The 16811-nt window shown below is 39.0% G+C and overlaps 1 protein-coding gene across 1 annotated transcript in view; it reads right to left on the reverse strand.

Moving 5' to 3' along the window:
- zgc:112416 (uncharacterized protein LOC550509 homolog) overlaps positions 1-16811 on the reverse strand; it is a 123426-nt gene that overhangs the window by 6688 nt on the left and 99927 nt on the right. The window contains exons 7-8 of the mRNA XM_063051526.1: positions 14355-14596; positions 9452-9521 (exon numbers count right to left, since the gene is read on the reverse strand). Of these exons, the coding sequence (XP_062907596.1) occupies positions 9476-9521; positions 14355-14596 (288 nt within the window). The 3' untranslated portion in view covers positions 9452-9475. The remainder of the gene's footprint in view (positions 1-9451; positions 9522-14354; positions 14597-16811) is intronic.

The following is a 16811-nucleotide window of genomic DNA, read 5'->3' on the forward strand; positions in this document are numbered from 1 at the left end:
GTTGAATCCAGTCAAACATAGTAAAATTCCATCCAAAATGAAAAAGGAACAAGCCCATGTAATATATTTACAGGAAACTCACTTAAGTGACAATGAGCATGGAAAATAAAAAACTAATTTGTTTTTCTCCTCATATAAATCAGGACATAAAAGAGGAGATGCTAATCTCATCTCAAGCAAGCTAAATTTTGAAAAAGTATTCGAAATGGGAGATAAGGAGGGCAGATATAGTCTGGTAAGGGGGACTATAGATGGAAATCAGTTACTTTATTGAATATATACTCCTGCCCAGGAAGTGATATTAGTTCCTTCCAGAAAATTACTAATATTATGGTAATGGAAACAGAAGGTCTCTTGATACGTGGGGGAGACTTAAATTTACAATTACAACCAAAGTTAGACTCTTCCAATAGAAAAAGTTACGAAACAAAGTCCTTACGTAAGAAAGTTAACAATCTTTTTGAGGATGTTGGTCTAATTGATATATGGAGGGACCTTTTCCCCGACAGAAGGGATTACACTCATTATTCTGCCCCCCACTCGATATATACAAGAGTAGACTATTTCATAACATTTGGAAAAGATAGAGACAAAATAATCTGCTGTGGAATTGGGACAATAGATGTAAGTGACCATGCACCTATATATTTATCTGTTGATTTTGACCTACAACCGAAGAATACCATTTGGAAACTAAATTCAAGTCTACTCAATGATCCCTATTTTAAGGAACAAATTAAAAAAGAAATTGGTCTTTACTTAGAATTCAATGATAATGGAGAGGTTTCTCCTCCCAGTCTATGGGATACTCTGAAGGCTGTCTTAAGAGGGAAAATTATAGCAATATCCTCATATAAGAAAAAAATAAGGAAAAACAGAGGAATTACAAAATAAGCTGAAGCAACTAGAAAAAAAACAAATTGAGTTTGGCACAGGATATACCAGAGGAAATTTTTAAAATTAGGAATGAAATTAATAGTTTGACTACACAAGAAATTAGAAAAAAATTAATGTTTCTGAAACAGAGACTATGAAAGTGGATCTAAATCTATGAAAATACTGGCGTGGAAACTGAAAAAAAAGATAGCAGAAAATACAATTCACAGAATAAGGGATCCAAGAACAAAAGTGATAAAAAATAAGCTAAGTGAAATTCAAGAAGCTTTTGAAATGTTTTACAAAACTCTATATTCTAAAGTTCCGGGGGAAGCATAACCCAAATTGACACCTTCCTGAATTCTTTAGAGTTACCCACTTTAAGCAAAGAACAAAATAGAACGATGACTGCGGACATAACTGAAGCTGAACTAAAAACTGCAATTAGTAGGCTTAAATTAAGCAAGTCACCAGGATCAGTTGGATATATGGCAGAGTGGTATAAAGCGTTTAGAAGTGAGTTAATTCCTGTTTTACTCCCCACACTGAACTGGGCCCTAAGAAAGGTGCAAATGCCACCCAGCTGGAAGGAGGCGATAATCTCAGCTATACCGAAAGAAGGCAAGGATAAAATGGAATATGGATCATTTAGACCAATATCTGTTCTTAATGTTGATTATAGAACATTTACCTCCATCAGGGCCAAATGATTAGGAGAGTTTCTACCCACACTGATACATAATGATCAGACAGGTTTTATACAACAACGCCAAACACAAGACACTATACAAAGGACACTTCACATTATGGATCATATAAAAAATGAAATTGAAGCAATAGTGATAAGCATGGACGCTGAAAAGGCATTTGATTAGGTTAATTGGAATTTTCTTTACAGAGTTTTACATAGATTTGGTCTACATGACACAATTATTAAAACTATACAGGCACTATATGAAAATCCTACTGCCAGGATTAAAATCAATGGGTATTTATCTAATAGTTTTACCCTAGAAAGGGGCACAAGACAGGGTTGTGCATGGTCACCGCTACTCTTCGCATTATATCTGGAACCATTAGCTCAATACATCAGACAAGATGAAGATATCAGAGGAATTACTATTAAAGCGACAGAGCATAAATTGGCCTGTTACGTGGATGACATTTTGATCTATCTAGGGCAACCAACATACTCTGTACCTAAATTGATGCAATCCTTTGAACAATATGGCCAATTATCAGGATACAAGATCAATATAGATAAAACCCAACTACTTTCATATAACTGTAGCCCACCAAGAGAAATTGAAAGTAGATATCCTTGGGCATGGCAAACAGAGTCCGTCAAATATTTGGGCATCATTATGCCAAAAGATTTGGCAAAATTATCAGAATGCAATTATCAGCCTATATATAAAAAAAATAAGGAAGATATAACAAGATGGAACCTAATTCCTTTTCTTGGTCTCCGTTCAAGGATTGAATCTATTAAAATGAATATACTGCCCAGACTACTATATCTCTTTCAGACCCTACCAATAGAGATGAACTAAAATCAATTCAATGAATGGAACAAGATGCTATCAAGATATATATGGCAAGGTGAAACGCCTAGGGTTTGTCTCAAAACTTTGCAATTAGCCAAGGAAAAGGAGGGATGGATCCTACCTTCTCTTAGAGATTACTATTTTGCAGCACAGTTGAGAGCCATGATATGTTGGTGCAACCCATCATGTGACACTCAATGGAAAAACATTGAGGAGAGGACACTTTCCATCCCATACAGGCAATTTTGGCTGATAACAACCTACAAGGTTATATAAATAATATTGACAACCCATGGGTGAAATGGATTCTTAAAATATGAAAAACTATTATAAAAGAATATAAACTGGAGAGAGACATTGCAATTCTTAAATAGTAGGCATATGACTCGGATTTTACGCCGAATAAATTGGATGCTAGATTTAAGGACTGGACAGCTAAAGGAATAACAGCTATTTGCAATATAATGAAAGAAGGAACACTTTTCAGTTTTGAAATGCTCAAAGAGAAACACTTATTAGAAAAACAAGACTTTTACCGGTATTTACAGATGCGACAGTATGTTAATAGGATGGTTAAAAATGTAACCAAGGCAAGTACATATCTGATAGAGCTATTTAGAAAAGCATATAATTCAGTCAATGGTAGTAGAATAATTTCAAGCGTGTATAAGGGTTTGTCAAATCTTAAAACACATTCGACTTCATACATTAAAACAAAATGGGAGAAGGAAGGCGGGATAATAATATCTGAGGAAGACTGGACAATAATATGGAGGTATCAATGGAAGTGTACCAGTTCACAGAAATGGAAGGAGTTCGGGTGGAAAAACTTGATAAGATATTTTATTACACCCTCTCAGAAATCCCATTATGATAGTAACCTTGCTGCTTGCTGGAGAAATTGTGGAAATCAAAATGCAAACCATTATCATATTTTTTGGGAATGCCCCATTATCAAAGACTATTGGAGTGGGATACATAATGCCCTACAAGACATCTTTAAATGTGAAATACCCTTAGAGAGTAAGACCATATATTTTGGGTATATACCTCAAGAGTAGTTGAAAAGAGATAAATATTTAATGAATGTACTACTGGTGGCTGGTAAAAAGACCCTTCCCAGGAAATGGTTATCACAGGAGAGCCCAACTTTAAATGTATGGATGGAAATTACAATGGACATTTACAAAATGGAGAAGATAACAGCATCTGTTAATCATAAGTTGGAACAATTTTATTCATACTGGAAAAAATGGTTTAACTACATAACACCTCATAGGCCTGATTTTATTCTCACAAGTCAACGAATATGTTGTAAAAAAAAGATCATTCCCTGCTCTGTACATAGTTTTCTTCTTTCGATTGTTCTTTCTTTCCTCTCCTTTCTATAAGTGTATACCTCAGATAAATATTATGTGGAGATTTGTGACAAATATGATTATATGATATATATGTACAGTATCTGAAATACATCTTATGGAGATGTTTGATGATGAAATTCAATAAAAAATAAATTACAAAAAAAGGAATAGAAAAACTTTGAGAATATTTAATTTTAGTTTATAACATTAATGAGGGGCCTGGATAACATGGATTATTTATTATTAAAGAGATCATTGAAGGGTTTTTTGATTATTTTGCTCCTAGGGTTGGACCATAAGAGACAGGAGCAGAATGAGGCCATTTGACCCTTTAAGTCTGCTTTGCCATTCCATCATGGATGATTTATTGTCCCTCTCAACCCCATTCTCTTGCCTTCTCCCCGGAACCTTTGAAGTCCTTGCTAATCAAGAGCCTATCAACCTCTGCTTTAAGTGTGCCCAGTGACTTGGCCTCCATTGCTGTCTGTGGCAATGAATTTGCAGATTCACCACCCTCTGACTAAAGAAATACCTCCTCATCTCTATTCTAAAGGGCTATCCTATTTTTGGTTCTAGACTCTCCCACTATAGAAACCATCCTCTTCACCTCCACTGGTTACTGTGTGTCTGGTATTCACTGTCTGTAAGCATGATCAAAGCAGCAGTTTAAAATGTACTTGAATATTTTATACCCTGTCAGGGCACAGATTAGCAACTGGGAGTTGGGATTAGGCTGACTTGACTTTTTAAGATGATATGAAGATGAAGGCTCAAATATCCCATGCCATATATATCTATGATCAACAAATTTAGGATAAAATAGTGTTGAATTTTTAAAAAATTGGGTTGTTTTCGATAGTCCAAATAAAAACTGGCATGAATAGATTTTCATTGTTTTGATTGAATGGCTGGTACTGATGGATGAGCAAATGGATGGATAATTTCACTGAGTATGTGTAGCCTGTTTATTTCACAACAATAGTAATGTTTGAGATATGGTTTGTTATTCAGTAGGATAGGAATCCAGGCAACCCCTTGTAAATGAGAATTTTGCCCTTACAGAATTCACAAATCACTACCCTAAAATTTGAAATACAGAACAAAACTTGCTGTCCGCATTTATAGGTCAAGAAAAAAAAAGAAAATAAATAAACACAAAATTTACTTTCGCAAACAACAGGAATTCTGCAGATGCTGGAAATTCAAGCAACACACATCAAAGTTGCTGGTGAACGCAGCAGGCCAGGCAGCATCTCTAGGAAGAGGTACAGTCGACTGTACCTCTTCCTAGAGATGCTGCCTGCCCTGCTGCGCTCACCAGCAACTTTGATGTGTGTTGACAAAATTTACTTTGTTCAACTTGTATTTCTTAATGTGTATAGATCACCTTAAGTAAAATCAAGATGTACAACAATTTGTTGAAAAGCAACCCCCAGTAACATGTGGTCACCCATATTTGTTGTATTTGTGTTGGGATACTGCTTATTCAGTTGAATAAACAGAATTAAATGTGTTTTGGGATTTACCAATATATTTTTTAAAATTGCCTTCTCATTTTGTATTTGTACAGTCACGTCGATTTATCCACTGGAAAGTGATGTAAATCTCCATTGATATTGTTCTGAGGGTCTGCACTCCAACTGTCGGATTGTGATCTGAACTCCCATTCGAAGAGGTTAAGTTGTTGGCTGGAGTAAGTTGAATTACGTCAAGTTGAGTTAAGTTGCTCACTGCATTCCTGAGCTGTAAATAGAAGCTGCTATGTTTTATATAATTTAACAGTTAAAAATATATTAAAAGGAATGATAAATCAGGGTTGTGCTGTACTTGATCTTATCTGTGGTGGAACCCTTTGGGAACAATTACAGTGGATTCCGGTTAGTTGGGACATGTTGGAGCCCAATTAACCAAAATTTAGTGGAAATAGTTAAAAATGTATTAAAAAACTACCATTTAACTGAGTAACAAATTACATACTTAAATAAAATGTAAAATAAATTGGAACACTACTGGTGCTACTATAGTACTATAAAACTGTGCATTAATTCCTAATAGTTATTGACGGAGGAACTCGTCCAGTGTTTGCTGCTGTGTTCTTTTGATTGACCGAAAATGAACAAAATCAGCACAGACACCTGGTGAAGATAATGGACAGCCTTCATACAATAATAATAACCTGGACTTGAACATCACAAAAACCAAGGAGCTGATAGTAGACTTCAGGAAATCAAAGCGCGTCGAGCACTCTGCTCTGCACATATACTGGAAAGAGGTGGAGAGAGAGTAGAGAATTTTAAGTTCCTCAGCGTCCACATCTCGGCTGACCTCAGCTGGACTGCCCATATCTCTTATCAGGTGGGGAAGGCCCAACAGAGGCTCTACTTCCTAAGGAAGCTAAAGCACACTCTCCTCCCTCATCACCTGCTGATCAACTTCTATCGGACAACTATAGAGAGCCTCCTGACGTATTGCTGTGCGGTGTGGTTTGCCAGCTGCACAGAACAGAACAGAAAGGACCTGCAGCGGGTGGTGAGGGTAGCAGAACGGGTTATTGGCACAACATTACCCTCCTTCAGAGACATTTATACTGGCAGACTTCAAAAGAAGGCTACTTGTATTTCAAAGGATCCCACTCATCCTGGACATCACCTATTTTCCCCCCTACCTTCTGGGAAGAGATACAGAGCATTAAGGACAAAAATAAAGAGACTCCTTAACAGCTTCTACCCACAAGCAGTGAAATGTATAACACCCCTTTCCCTTCTCCTGCCCCCCTCCTACGACAGCGGCAGCTATATGCATCACACTTCCAGGAATGGCAGGTGTGCAATAGTCCTACCCGCCCAATCCATATATTATTAATTTTGGACTGCACTCCTGAAGTTTTAGAGTTTATTTTATGTATATAGTCTTTGTCATGCTGCAAAACGTTGAGCTGCTAAACTGTGTTTCATTGCTCTACAACAATGACAATAAAGATATTCTTCTTCAATGCCTTTGCCGATTGCATTCTCCAAATCTTCATTTTCATTGTAACATTCAAGATGATGTTGATACCTTCAAATTCTTTGTAGTTCCTAACTTGTTGAAGTAGTGAAATAGTTTCACTTTCACTCCTGGCTGTTTCTGGCATCTCCAAGTCTTAATGCTTGAAACCGCAGTGAGCAAAACAGTTCTGAATTGTCTTACTGCTTATTTCTTGCCAACTATCAACGAAAAAACCACTGCTTTTTAAGCACAAATAAATGCAACTGATGCTATTTAAAAATTGTTTGCTCTAAGCATGGTTTAGTGTCTAACGGCCACACAAGTTCATGCAACTAACGCTAGTTAGAAAATGTTCAGCAACAGTCTCCTGTACCAATTAAGCAGCATAGTGTCCCAAATAAATGAAGGGAATCCTGGCTATTTTCTTGATCAGTTTCTGTTCCTTAAAGAGTTTTCCCAAATAACCAATGGTCCAATTAACTGGAATCAAGCTTCAGGGTAGTCATGGATAAATGTGGCCATTGAGTTGAGATCCTACGCTGAAAAGAGATGGATTTTGATGAGTAAGGCAGAACTTGGCTGAAGTAGATTGGGAGCAGCTGCTAGAGGGAAAATCAATATCTAATAATTGGGAAATGTTTAAAAACAAAATTGCAAGAGTCCAGAGTGAACATGTTCTTATAGGGTAAGAGGCAACATACGGGAAGTTTAGAGAAACCTGGTTGACGGAGGACATTTAAGATTTGATCAGCAAAAAGAAGCAAGTGTATGTCAAGCACAGGAAATCAGTATCAATTGAGAGGTTTATAGGGAACAAGAAAGAAACTTAAAAAGAAATTAGGGCAAAGGGGGAGCATGAAATTACTCTGGCAAATAGGATTAAGAAGAATTCTTATGATATAATGATACTAAAAACAAGAGGGTGGTTAAGGAAGAAAGAGGCCCCCTTAGGGAGTGGAAGCATAATGGACATGGACCTGAGGAAATATGGCTTAGTACCTTTCATCAGCATTCACCAGGAAGGGCATGGAGACAGCAGTGAAAGGAAGGGTACACTGATATTCTGAAGCATGTCTATCAGGATGGAGGAAGTGTTAGAGATATTAGAGCACATTTCGGTGGATAAATCCCCAGGGCTTGATGGGATCTATCTCAGGATGCTGAGGGAAGTGGAGTTTGCTCGGACTCTGGCAGGGATTTCTGCATCAATGTCAAGCACAAATGAGGTATCAGAAGATTGGAGGATAGCTAATGTTGTCCCCTGTTCAAAAAGGGAAATAGAAATAACCTTGGAAACCGCAAACTAGTGAGCTTAAATCAATGGTCGGGAAGTTGTTGTTGGAGTAGATCCTAAGGGACAGGATTTACATTTACCTGGAAAGGCAGGGAGAGATTTTGAGGAGTCTGTACAGATTTTTTTTCCATATCTCTTGGATATGATTTTTAAGGAGATAAATAAAGGCAGTGTGATTGATGTTGCATATATTGACTTTAGTGAGGCTTCTGATCAAGTCCAATAAGATATGCAGGCTGAGGCACAACGGACCCAAGGCAGGCTGGTGAACTGAATCCAAAATTGCTTGGGTGATAGGAGACAAAGGGTAGTGTTTTACTGACTAGAAGTTTGTAAATTTAGGGATTAGTGCTGTGACCTTTGATATTTATAATACACCTATATAAATGACAGATTTCAATATAGGGGTATGTTTGGTAAGTTTGCATATGACACAAAATTTGAAGGAGTTAGCAAAGAAGGTTGCTCAGAGGTAGAGTAGGATATAGAATATCTTAAAAGTCAGGCAGGATGGTAGAAGATTGAATTTAATGCAGACAAGTGTGAAGTTATCCATTTCGGGAAGTCAAGTTACTGGAGGATATATAGGGTAAATAGCAAGGATCTTGGGGTGCAAGTCCATAGCTCCCTGAAAGTGGGCAATAGAGATGAATAGGCTAGTGAAAATGCATCTAGTTTGCTTGCTTTCATAGACTGAGACAGTGAATGTAAGAGTTGGGATGTCATGTTGCACTTACACAAAACATCAGTAAGACTGCACTGTGTAGGGTTCTGGTCACCACACAACAGGAAGGCTGTGATAGCAAATGGAGAGATGGAGTTATAAAGAAGGGTTAGTAAGGCTAAGTTTATTTTCAACAAAATGTAGGAAGCTGAGGGGTGCTTTATAGAGATTTACAAAATTGTAAAGGGTGTAGATAGCCAGAATCCTTTTCTTAGGGCAGTGGAGTCGAAAGCTAAAGAGTACAGGTTTAAGATGAGAAGGGTGTAATTTTAAAGAGGTCTGAAGGGTATGTTTTCCACACAAAGGTTGTGATTATTTGGTTCCTGCTTCCAGATGAGGTCCTGACAAAACAAATGCATGCAGAAATCTGGAGGAATGAGTAAGCAAATGGGCCCTTTTTATTTAAATCATATTCCACTCATAAATACGCTGGCTTCCAATGATGCTGGGTTTATTTGCCCACAGAGCCCCCAGTGTTTTTCACACATTGGACAACAGGTCTTCCACTTGCTGCTGTACAGCTGTGGTCCTGGTGGACCGGTCATCATCATTGCTGTAAGCAGTGTCAGGATACCTTTCCCCGGGACTGTTACAGTATCTGGAAGCACTGGTGTACTATACTGTCAATGATATGCATAGGATGTTACTTCAGTAATTTTACCTTCAGGTTGGTATCATTCTGCACTTATAACCCAGGAGGCATCCGGGAGGAATTCCCATCCGCTAACTCCCTTAAAATGAAAAAAAAACTTATGTTAACAGGACATCTCATAAAGTTCCCCAGGCATGAAACATCCAATGACTTGTTTGAGTTATTCCCTGCATTATTTCCCAACTCCACTTCTCCCTCCCCTACCTGTCTCAATCTGTGTGGCATCCTTCAACATAGCCTACCAACCCATTAGTCCACCATCACCTCTCTCTCATCACTCACCCTCTCCACTTTATGCTATCTCTCGTCTCCACTCTCCGTCCTGATGCAGGGTTTTGAACAAAAAAAACTTTTTTCCCCCTACATAGGTTGTTTGATCAGTCCCGCCAGCAGACTGTTTGTTGCTCTAGATTCCAGCATCTGCAATCTGTCGTGTCTGCACTGAATTATTAATGGAGTAGTTACTGGTGCTTTGTGGGTAAATGCAGGAACTATTAAACAAGAAGTGGAATTATAAGAAGAATCCTCTCATTTTTATCGGCAAATATCAAACATGTGGTCATTCAGGGAATGTTTTGAAGCATCTGCACCCATTTCCTGTTCAAGTCCTTCAGGAAATGATACTGGGCATGATTTCCCCCAAACAGCAAGATCATATCTCCATAATGCTTCATACACCTGCTGGTGACTCTTTCAAGGCTTACTGACTGTAACAGAGATAAAAGATTGGCACTTGTGGCCTTTCTAATGAAGTCACATACAACGACCCACATACACTGATAAAAACAGTAAAACAGGTGCAATTTACATTGGGATGTCATATTCATGTGTCAAAAACTTTCCCCACAAGTTGGTTGCTTGCACGACTTGGTAGAGTTTACTGACCTATGGTTCATAAACTGACAGTGCCTATGGGGACTCAAGACCACTCCCAGCCATAGAGAACAACTAACCTGCTCCGTTCTCTGAGAGATCCATTTGAGGCTTTGGTCAGACTGCACTTGGAGTATTATGAGCAGTTTTCAGCCCCTTATCTGAGAAAGGATATACTGGTATGGAGAGGCTCCAGAGAAGGTACACAAGCATGATCCCAGATAGGAATGGGTTAATATAGGAGGAGCATTGATGGCTCTGGGTCTGTATTTTCTGGAGTTTAGAAGAATGAGAGAGGATCTCATTTAAACATATCAAATATTGAAAGGCCTTGGTAGAGCAGATGTGGAAAGGATGCTTCCTATAGTGGGGGAGTCTAGGACCAGAGAGCACAGCCTCAGAATACAAGAATGTCCCTTTAAAAAACAGATGAGAAGAAATTTCTTTAGCCAGAGGGTGGTGAATCTGAGGAACTCATTGCCACAGAAAGCTATGGATACCAAATCATTGGGTATCTTTAAATCTGAGGTTGAATACTAAGGGTGCTTGATTAGACAGGGAGTCAAGGGTTATGGGAAGAATGGGAATATTGTACACAGTACTCCAGACCTGGCTTCACCAACATCCTGGGCAATTGTAACAATATTTCTCTCCTTTTAAAATCCATCCCCCTCACAATAAGGACCAGTATACCAATTGCTCATTTATATCTTCATACCTAAATCTTTCTGTATTCAACACTCATTTACTGTTCTCTCCATTTAGATAATCATCTACCCTAAGGTTCCTCTTATCAAAGTACATGACTTCACAGGATCCCATGTTAAACATTTGCTAAGTTTTCACCTGCTCTTTCTATCTATATCCAACTGCGGAACCGAAATACCCCCATTGCAACATGCAATCTCACCTAACTAATCAACAGACTTGGATGATTTACACCTCCTCCCCCCCCCACCACCACCACCCCCCAATTCAGGTCATTAATATTGTGAAAGATTGAGAGCCAAGGTCTGATCAGTGGGGTAATCTACTGGTTACATCCATCCAGTTTGAAAAAGACTTAGAAAGCATAGAAAACCTACAGCACAATACAGGCCCTTTGGCCCACAATTCTGTGCCGAACATGTACTTACTTAGAAATTACCTAAGGTTACCCATAGCCCTCTATTTTTCTAAGCTCCATGTACCTATCCAGGAGTCTCTTAAAAGATCCTATTGTATCTGTCTCCACCACCGTCGCCAGCAGCCCATTCCATGCACTCACCACAAAAAAAACTTACCCATGACACCTCCTCTGTACCTACTTCCAAGCACCTTAAAACTGTGCCCCTCATGTTAGCCATTCGAGCCCTGGCAAAAAGCCTCTGACTATCCACACGATCAATGCCTCTCATTATCTTATACACCTCTATTAGGTCACTTGATTTTATTGTACTAGCTTTACTGTCCACAACAGGCAGAATTTCCCAATGGCCAACTATTTTAATTCCACTCCCCATTCCCACCCAACATGTCGGTCCATGGCCTGCTCGTCTGCTACAATGAAGCCGCTCTCAGATTGGAGGAGCAATACTTCATATACCATCTGGGAAGCCTCCAACCTGATGGCATGGACACAAGTTTTCTAAGTTCCAGTAATTTCTCCCTTCTGTCTTTTTCCATTCGCCATTCTGGCTCCCCCTTATCTCTTCTCTTCTCCTCACCTGTCTATCACCTCCCTCTGATGCCTTTCTCACAAGGTCCACTCTCCTCTCCTATCAGATTCCTTCTTCTTCAGCCCTTTACCTTTTCCACCTATCACCTCCCAGCTTCTCACTTCACTCCCCCCTCCACCTACCTACTTTCACCGTCACCTGGCTTCACCTATCACCTAGTTTATATTTCTTCCCTTCCCTCCCACCCTGTTATTCTGGCTTCTTCCTCATCAGAGAAACATCAATCCTCAATGGAGGATCAGAGGTGGAGAGGGTCAGCAACTTTAAATTCCTCAGTGTTATTATTCCGGAGGTCCTGTCCTGGACCCAGCACGCCAGTGCAATTATGAAGAAAGCACAGCAGTACCTCTACTTCCTGAGGAGTTTGTAGGGATTCGGCATGACAGCTAAAACTAACAAACTTCTATAGATGTGTAGTGGAGAGCATATTGACTAGCTGCATCACAGTTTGGTATGGAAACACCAATACCCATGAATGGAAAATCCTACAAAATTTAGTGGATATGGTCCAGTCCATCACAGGAAAAGCCCTCCCAACCATTGAGCATATCTACATAAAATATTGTTGCAGGAAAACAGCATCCATCGTCAGTGAACCCCACTGCCCAGGACAGGCTCTCTTCTCATTCATCAGGAAGAAAGTACAGGAGCCTCAGGACTCATATCACCAGGTTCAGGAACAATTATTATCCTTCAACCATTAGGCTCTTGAATCAAAGGGGATAACTTCATTCACCCCAGCAATGAAATATTCCGACAACCAATGGATTCACTTTCAAGGGCTTCATCTCATCTTCTTGGTATTTATTGCTTATTTATTTATTACTTTTCTTTTTTTCTATTTACACAGTTTGTTGTCACCTGCACTCTGGATGAATGTCCATGCTAATTGGTTATAATTCTATAAATCTTAATCTCAATAAATTAAGATTTATTGAGAATGCCCACAAGAAAATGAATCTTGTAGTTATATATGGTGACATAGGTGTACTTTGATAATACATTTACTTTGATCTTTTCCCTCTTCCTTTCCAGTTCTGATGAAGAATCTCAGCCTGAAACATCAAATGTTTATTCATTTTCATAGATGCTGCCTGACCTGCAGAGTTCCTCCAGCATTTTATGTGTGTTGCTCTGGATTTACAGCATCTGCAAAATCTCTTGTGCTCATGAACAAAATGATTGTTATTCCAGATCCAATGCAGCATTAAAAACTCGTAAGTACAGAAAATATATAAACATAATAGCAATCCTATAAAACACAATGTGGAGGAACTGTAAAGTGTTGGTGCATGGGGGTTGATGAAAGCCACTGTGTTGAGGGGCTGTGGAGTGGAGTAGCTGATGTTCAAAGCTCAAAGCAAATTTATTGTCAAAGTACATATATGTCACCATATACAACCCGGAGATTCATTTTCCTGTGGGCAATCACAGTAAGTACAAGAAACACAACAGAATCAATGAAAGACTGTACCAATAGGTTATTGATTAGTAAGGGCATCAAAGCTTATGGGGAGAAGGCAGGAGAATGGGGTTGAGAGGTAAAATAAATCAGCCATGAAGACTCGATGGATTGAATGGCCTAATTCTGTTCCTATGTCTTATAGTCTAATGAGGAGTGATCTCATAGAAGTGTATAAAATTATGAGGGGCATAGATAGGATGGTCTTTTTCTCAGGATTAGAGAATTAAGAACTAAAGTAAGTAGGTATAAGATGAGAGTGGGGAGCTTTAATTGAAACCTGAGGGACAACTTTTTCACCCAGAGAATGGTCAGTATATGGAATGAGCTGCCAGAGGAAGGGTTGAGGCAAGAACATAAACAACATTTAAAAGATATTTGGAGAGGTGTAGAGGGTTATGGGCTAATGTAAGCAACTGAGACCATCAGTATGGTCAGTATGTATGGACCAGTAGGTATGAAAGGCCTGTTTCCCTGTTCTGACTCTATAATCTGTAATGAAATCAATTCAAGATAATCTTTTTGGTAGGAAAAAAGGTAAACAATCCTCCAAATGGCACCCACTCACTTACTCCTCCCATGTGTCACTTTCGTCACAGTTTACTGCCAAAGTTACATCTGTGGACAAAGAAAGAGTTAAAGTTTTAGGTCAACAAATTGGGAAAAGTTGTAAATCTGTTTCTGTCTCCACAGAAGCTGCTAATTCCAATATTTTCTGTTTGAATTTCTTGTCCCCTCAAGCCTCTTTGAAGTCACAGTAGAAACCTAGGGAGAATTTTGTCTGGAAGACAATAAAGAACACAACTGAGTATGAAAGGAAGATGTCAGAGTTGCATTGAGAGTATTTTCCTCAACTTACGTTTGTAAGGCAGGAAGTGTCACTGTGGGACCCATCATGTGTTGGACTGAAGGTTGCAGGTTGTTGTGATGTGCCACGGGGTGGGAAGGTAGCATTGATGCCCACAGTGGGTGTCCTATTGGCGGGAGAGAAGGTGGATGTGCTGTGGGTTGCCCTTGGGAAGAGTAGTGATGATGATGGTGCACTGAAGATGGACGAGACTTCTCTGCTTTCATTACAAGTGGCACAGCTGAGTGAATATCCTGTGGTTTAGAAAAAAAAACCATCAGTGTGAATGGACACAAAATGCCAAAGAGAAAGCAGCATTACATCCATGTGAAATTTACTGTTTTAGATCATTAAACCATGAGACATAGGAGCAGAATTGGGTCATTTGGACTATCCAGTCTGCTCCACCATTCCATCATGGCTTGTTTATTATCCTTATCCCATTCTCCTGCCTTCTCCCCTTAATCTTTGACACCCTAATCCAGAACCTATCAGCCTTCGCTTTAAGTATACCCAATGACTTGGTCTCCACAGCATATGTGGCAGTCAATTCCACAGATTCACCACCATTGTAAATTGTACTTTTGTAACCAAATATATTTAAATAGGTAGATACATGAATGAGATTAAAAGATTTCTAAATATTAACATGCAAATTCACAAGCAGTTTTATGTTCACTTAAGTTTGACATAGGATTCATAGAGTTTTAGGTGACATTGAGTAACATTTTGCAATCACAGACTTCTACTCACTCCCTGTCTCTTTCTAGGCTCATTATTCAGTTAGAGATCAATAGACTTCTGGATACCAAGGGAATTGAGGATTATTGAGTAAAATGATACTGAGGTATAAGATCCATCCTAAGAGGACCAGAAAGTCCTGTATTTCTTATGTTCTTATTTTTTATGAATGGAGTTTAATTGGGGACTGTAGAAAATTGCTTTGGTCAACCCAATACTTGGTTAGAGGAACAAACGAAAGAAAATCTGCAGATGCTGGAAATCCAAGCAACACACACAAAATACTGGAGGAACTCAGCAGGCCAGGCAGCATCTATGGTCCTACCAAAGGGTTTTGGCCCAAAACATCGACTGTACTTTATTCCCTAGATGCTGCCTGATCTTCTGAGTTCTTCCAGCATTTTGTGTGTGTTACTTGGTGAGAGGAATCTTCTTCTCATATTATCATAGTGGTTATGACTAATCTGAAGGTTTAAGGGCTGAGAAAAGTTTTCGTTCAGTTAAACTCAGTATCTCTGGTGTACTTGTGGAAAAGAATGTGATCTTTTTGTATGAAAGGGCAGCAGAAAGGTGTAGGAAGGATTTAGAACATACTCTGGTTAGGATCATGAATGGAAACTATTGCAAGAGATTTTTTGGCACAATTGGGTGGGTGGAAATGAATTGGATGAATAAGTCCCTTCAGTGGGGCAGCAGAGGAAGAGAGTTTTAGGATTGTGGTCACCATTTCAAAAACTGCATATAGCTTAAGAAGGACATGCTTACCAAAAAGCTCATCACACAGAGTTCAGAAGAGGGTGGAAGAAGTAGGAAAGATGGTTTGTTTTTTTTTACAAAAGAAGGAACTTGGATGCTCTGGATCTGACAATGATGAATAATCACACAGTAGCGCTCAATCGTACTTCATGTGGTCCAGCCAGAACTGGTGATGAATTATTAAACAAGTTGTTTGCCATGGACTGTATGCAACCCTGAGATTTAAGGGAAGGGAGATGAGGAGACACGAGAACAATCCAGGTGAGAAAGACCGATGGTCTTAATGGAAAGCTGGGGATCAAAGATGGAGCTGAGACTGTTGTTCAGCATGTCACTAAGCCAAAAGACCATAAGGCATAGGAGCAGAATTGGGCCATTTGGTTCATAATTTCCTTTCTTCTGCCTCCCACCCTTCCTTAAGAGTGGAGTGACATTTACAATTTTCCAGTCCTCCAGAACCATTCTAGAATCTTGTAAGTCTTGTGAAAGATCATTACTACTGCCTCCACAATCTTTTCAGCTATCTCTTTCAGAACCCTGGGATGAAGTCCATCTGGTCCAGGTGACTTATCTACCTTCAGAACTTTCAGCTTCCCAAGCATCTTCTCCTTAGTAATAGTAACTATATTCACTTCTCTCCGACACTCTAGAAATTACTCTTGAAATTTTGACATACTGCTCACGTCTTCCACAGTGAAGACTGATGCAAAATAGTTAAGTTTGACAGCCATTTCTTTGTCCCCAATTACTACCTCTCCAGCATCATTTTCCAGTGGTCTGATGTCCACTTTCGCCTCTCTTTTACTCTTTAATTATCTGAAAAAAAACTTCTGGTATCGTCTTTTATATTATTGGCTAGCTTACCTTCTCATTTCATTGTTTGTCTCCTATGGATATTTTAGTTCCCTTCTGCTAGGTTTTAAAAGCTTCTAACTAACTTTTCCTGATATTATATGCCTCCTCTTTTCCTTT

Source organism: Mobula hypostoma, chromosome 6, assembly GCF_963921235.1.
Source record: "Mobula hypostoma chromosome 6, sMobHyp1.1, whole genome shotgun sequence".
Lineage (NCBI taxonomy): Eukaryota > Metazoa > Chordata > Chondrichthyes > Myliobatiformes > Myliobatidae > Mobula > Mobula hypostoma.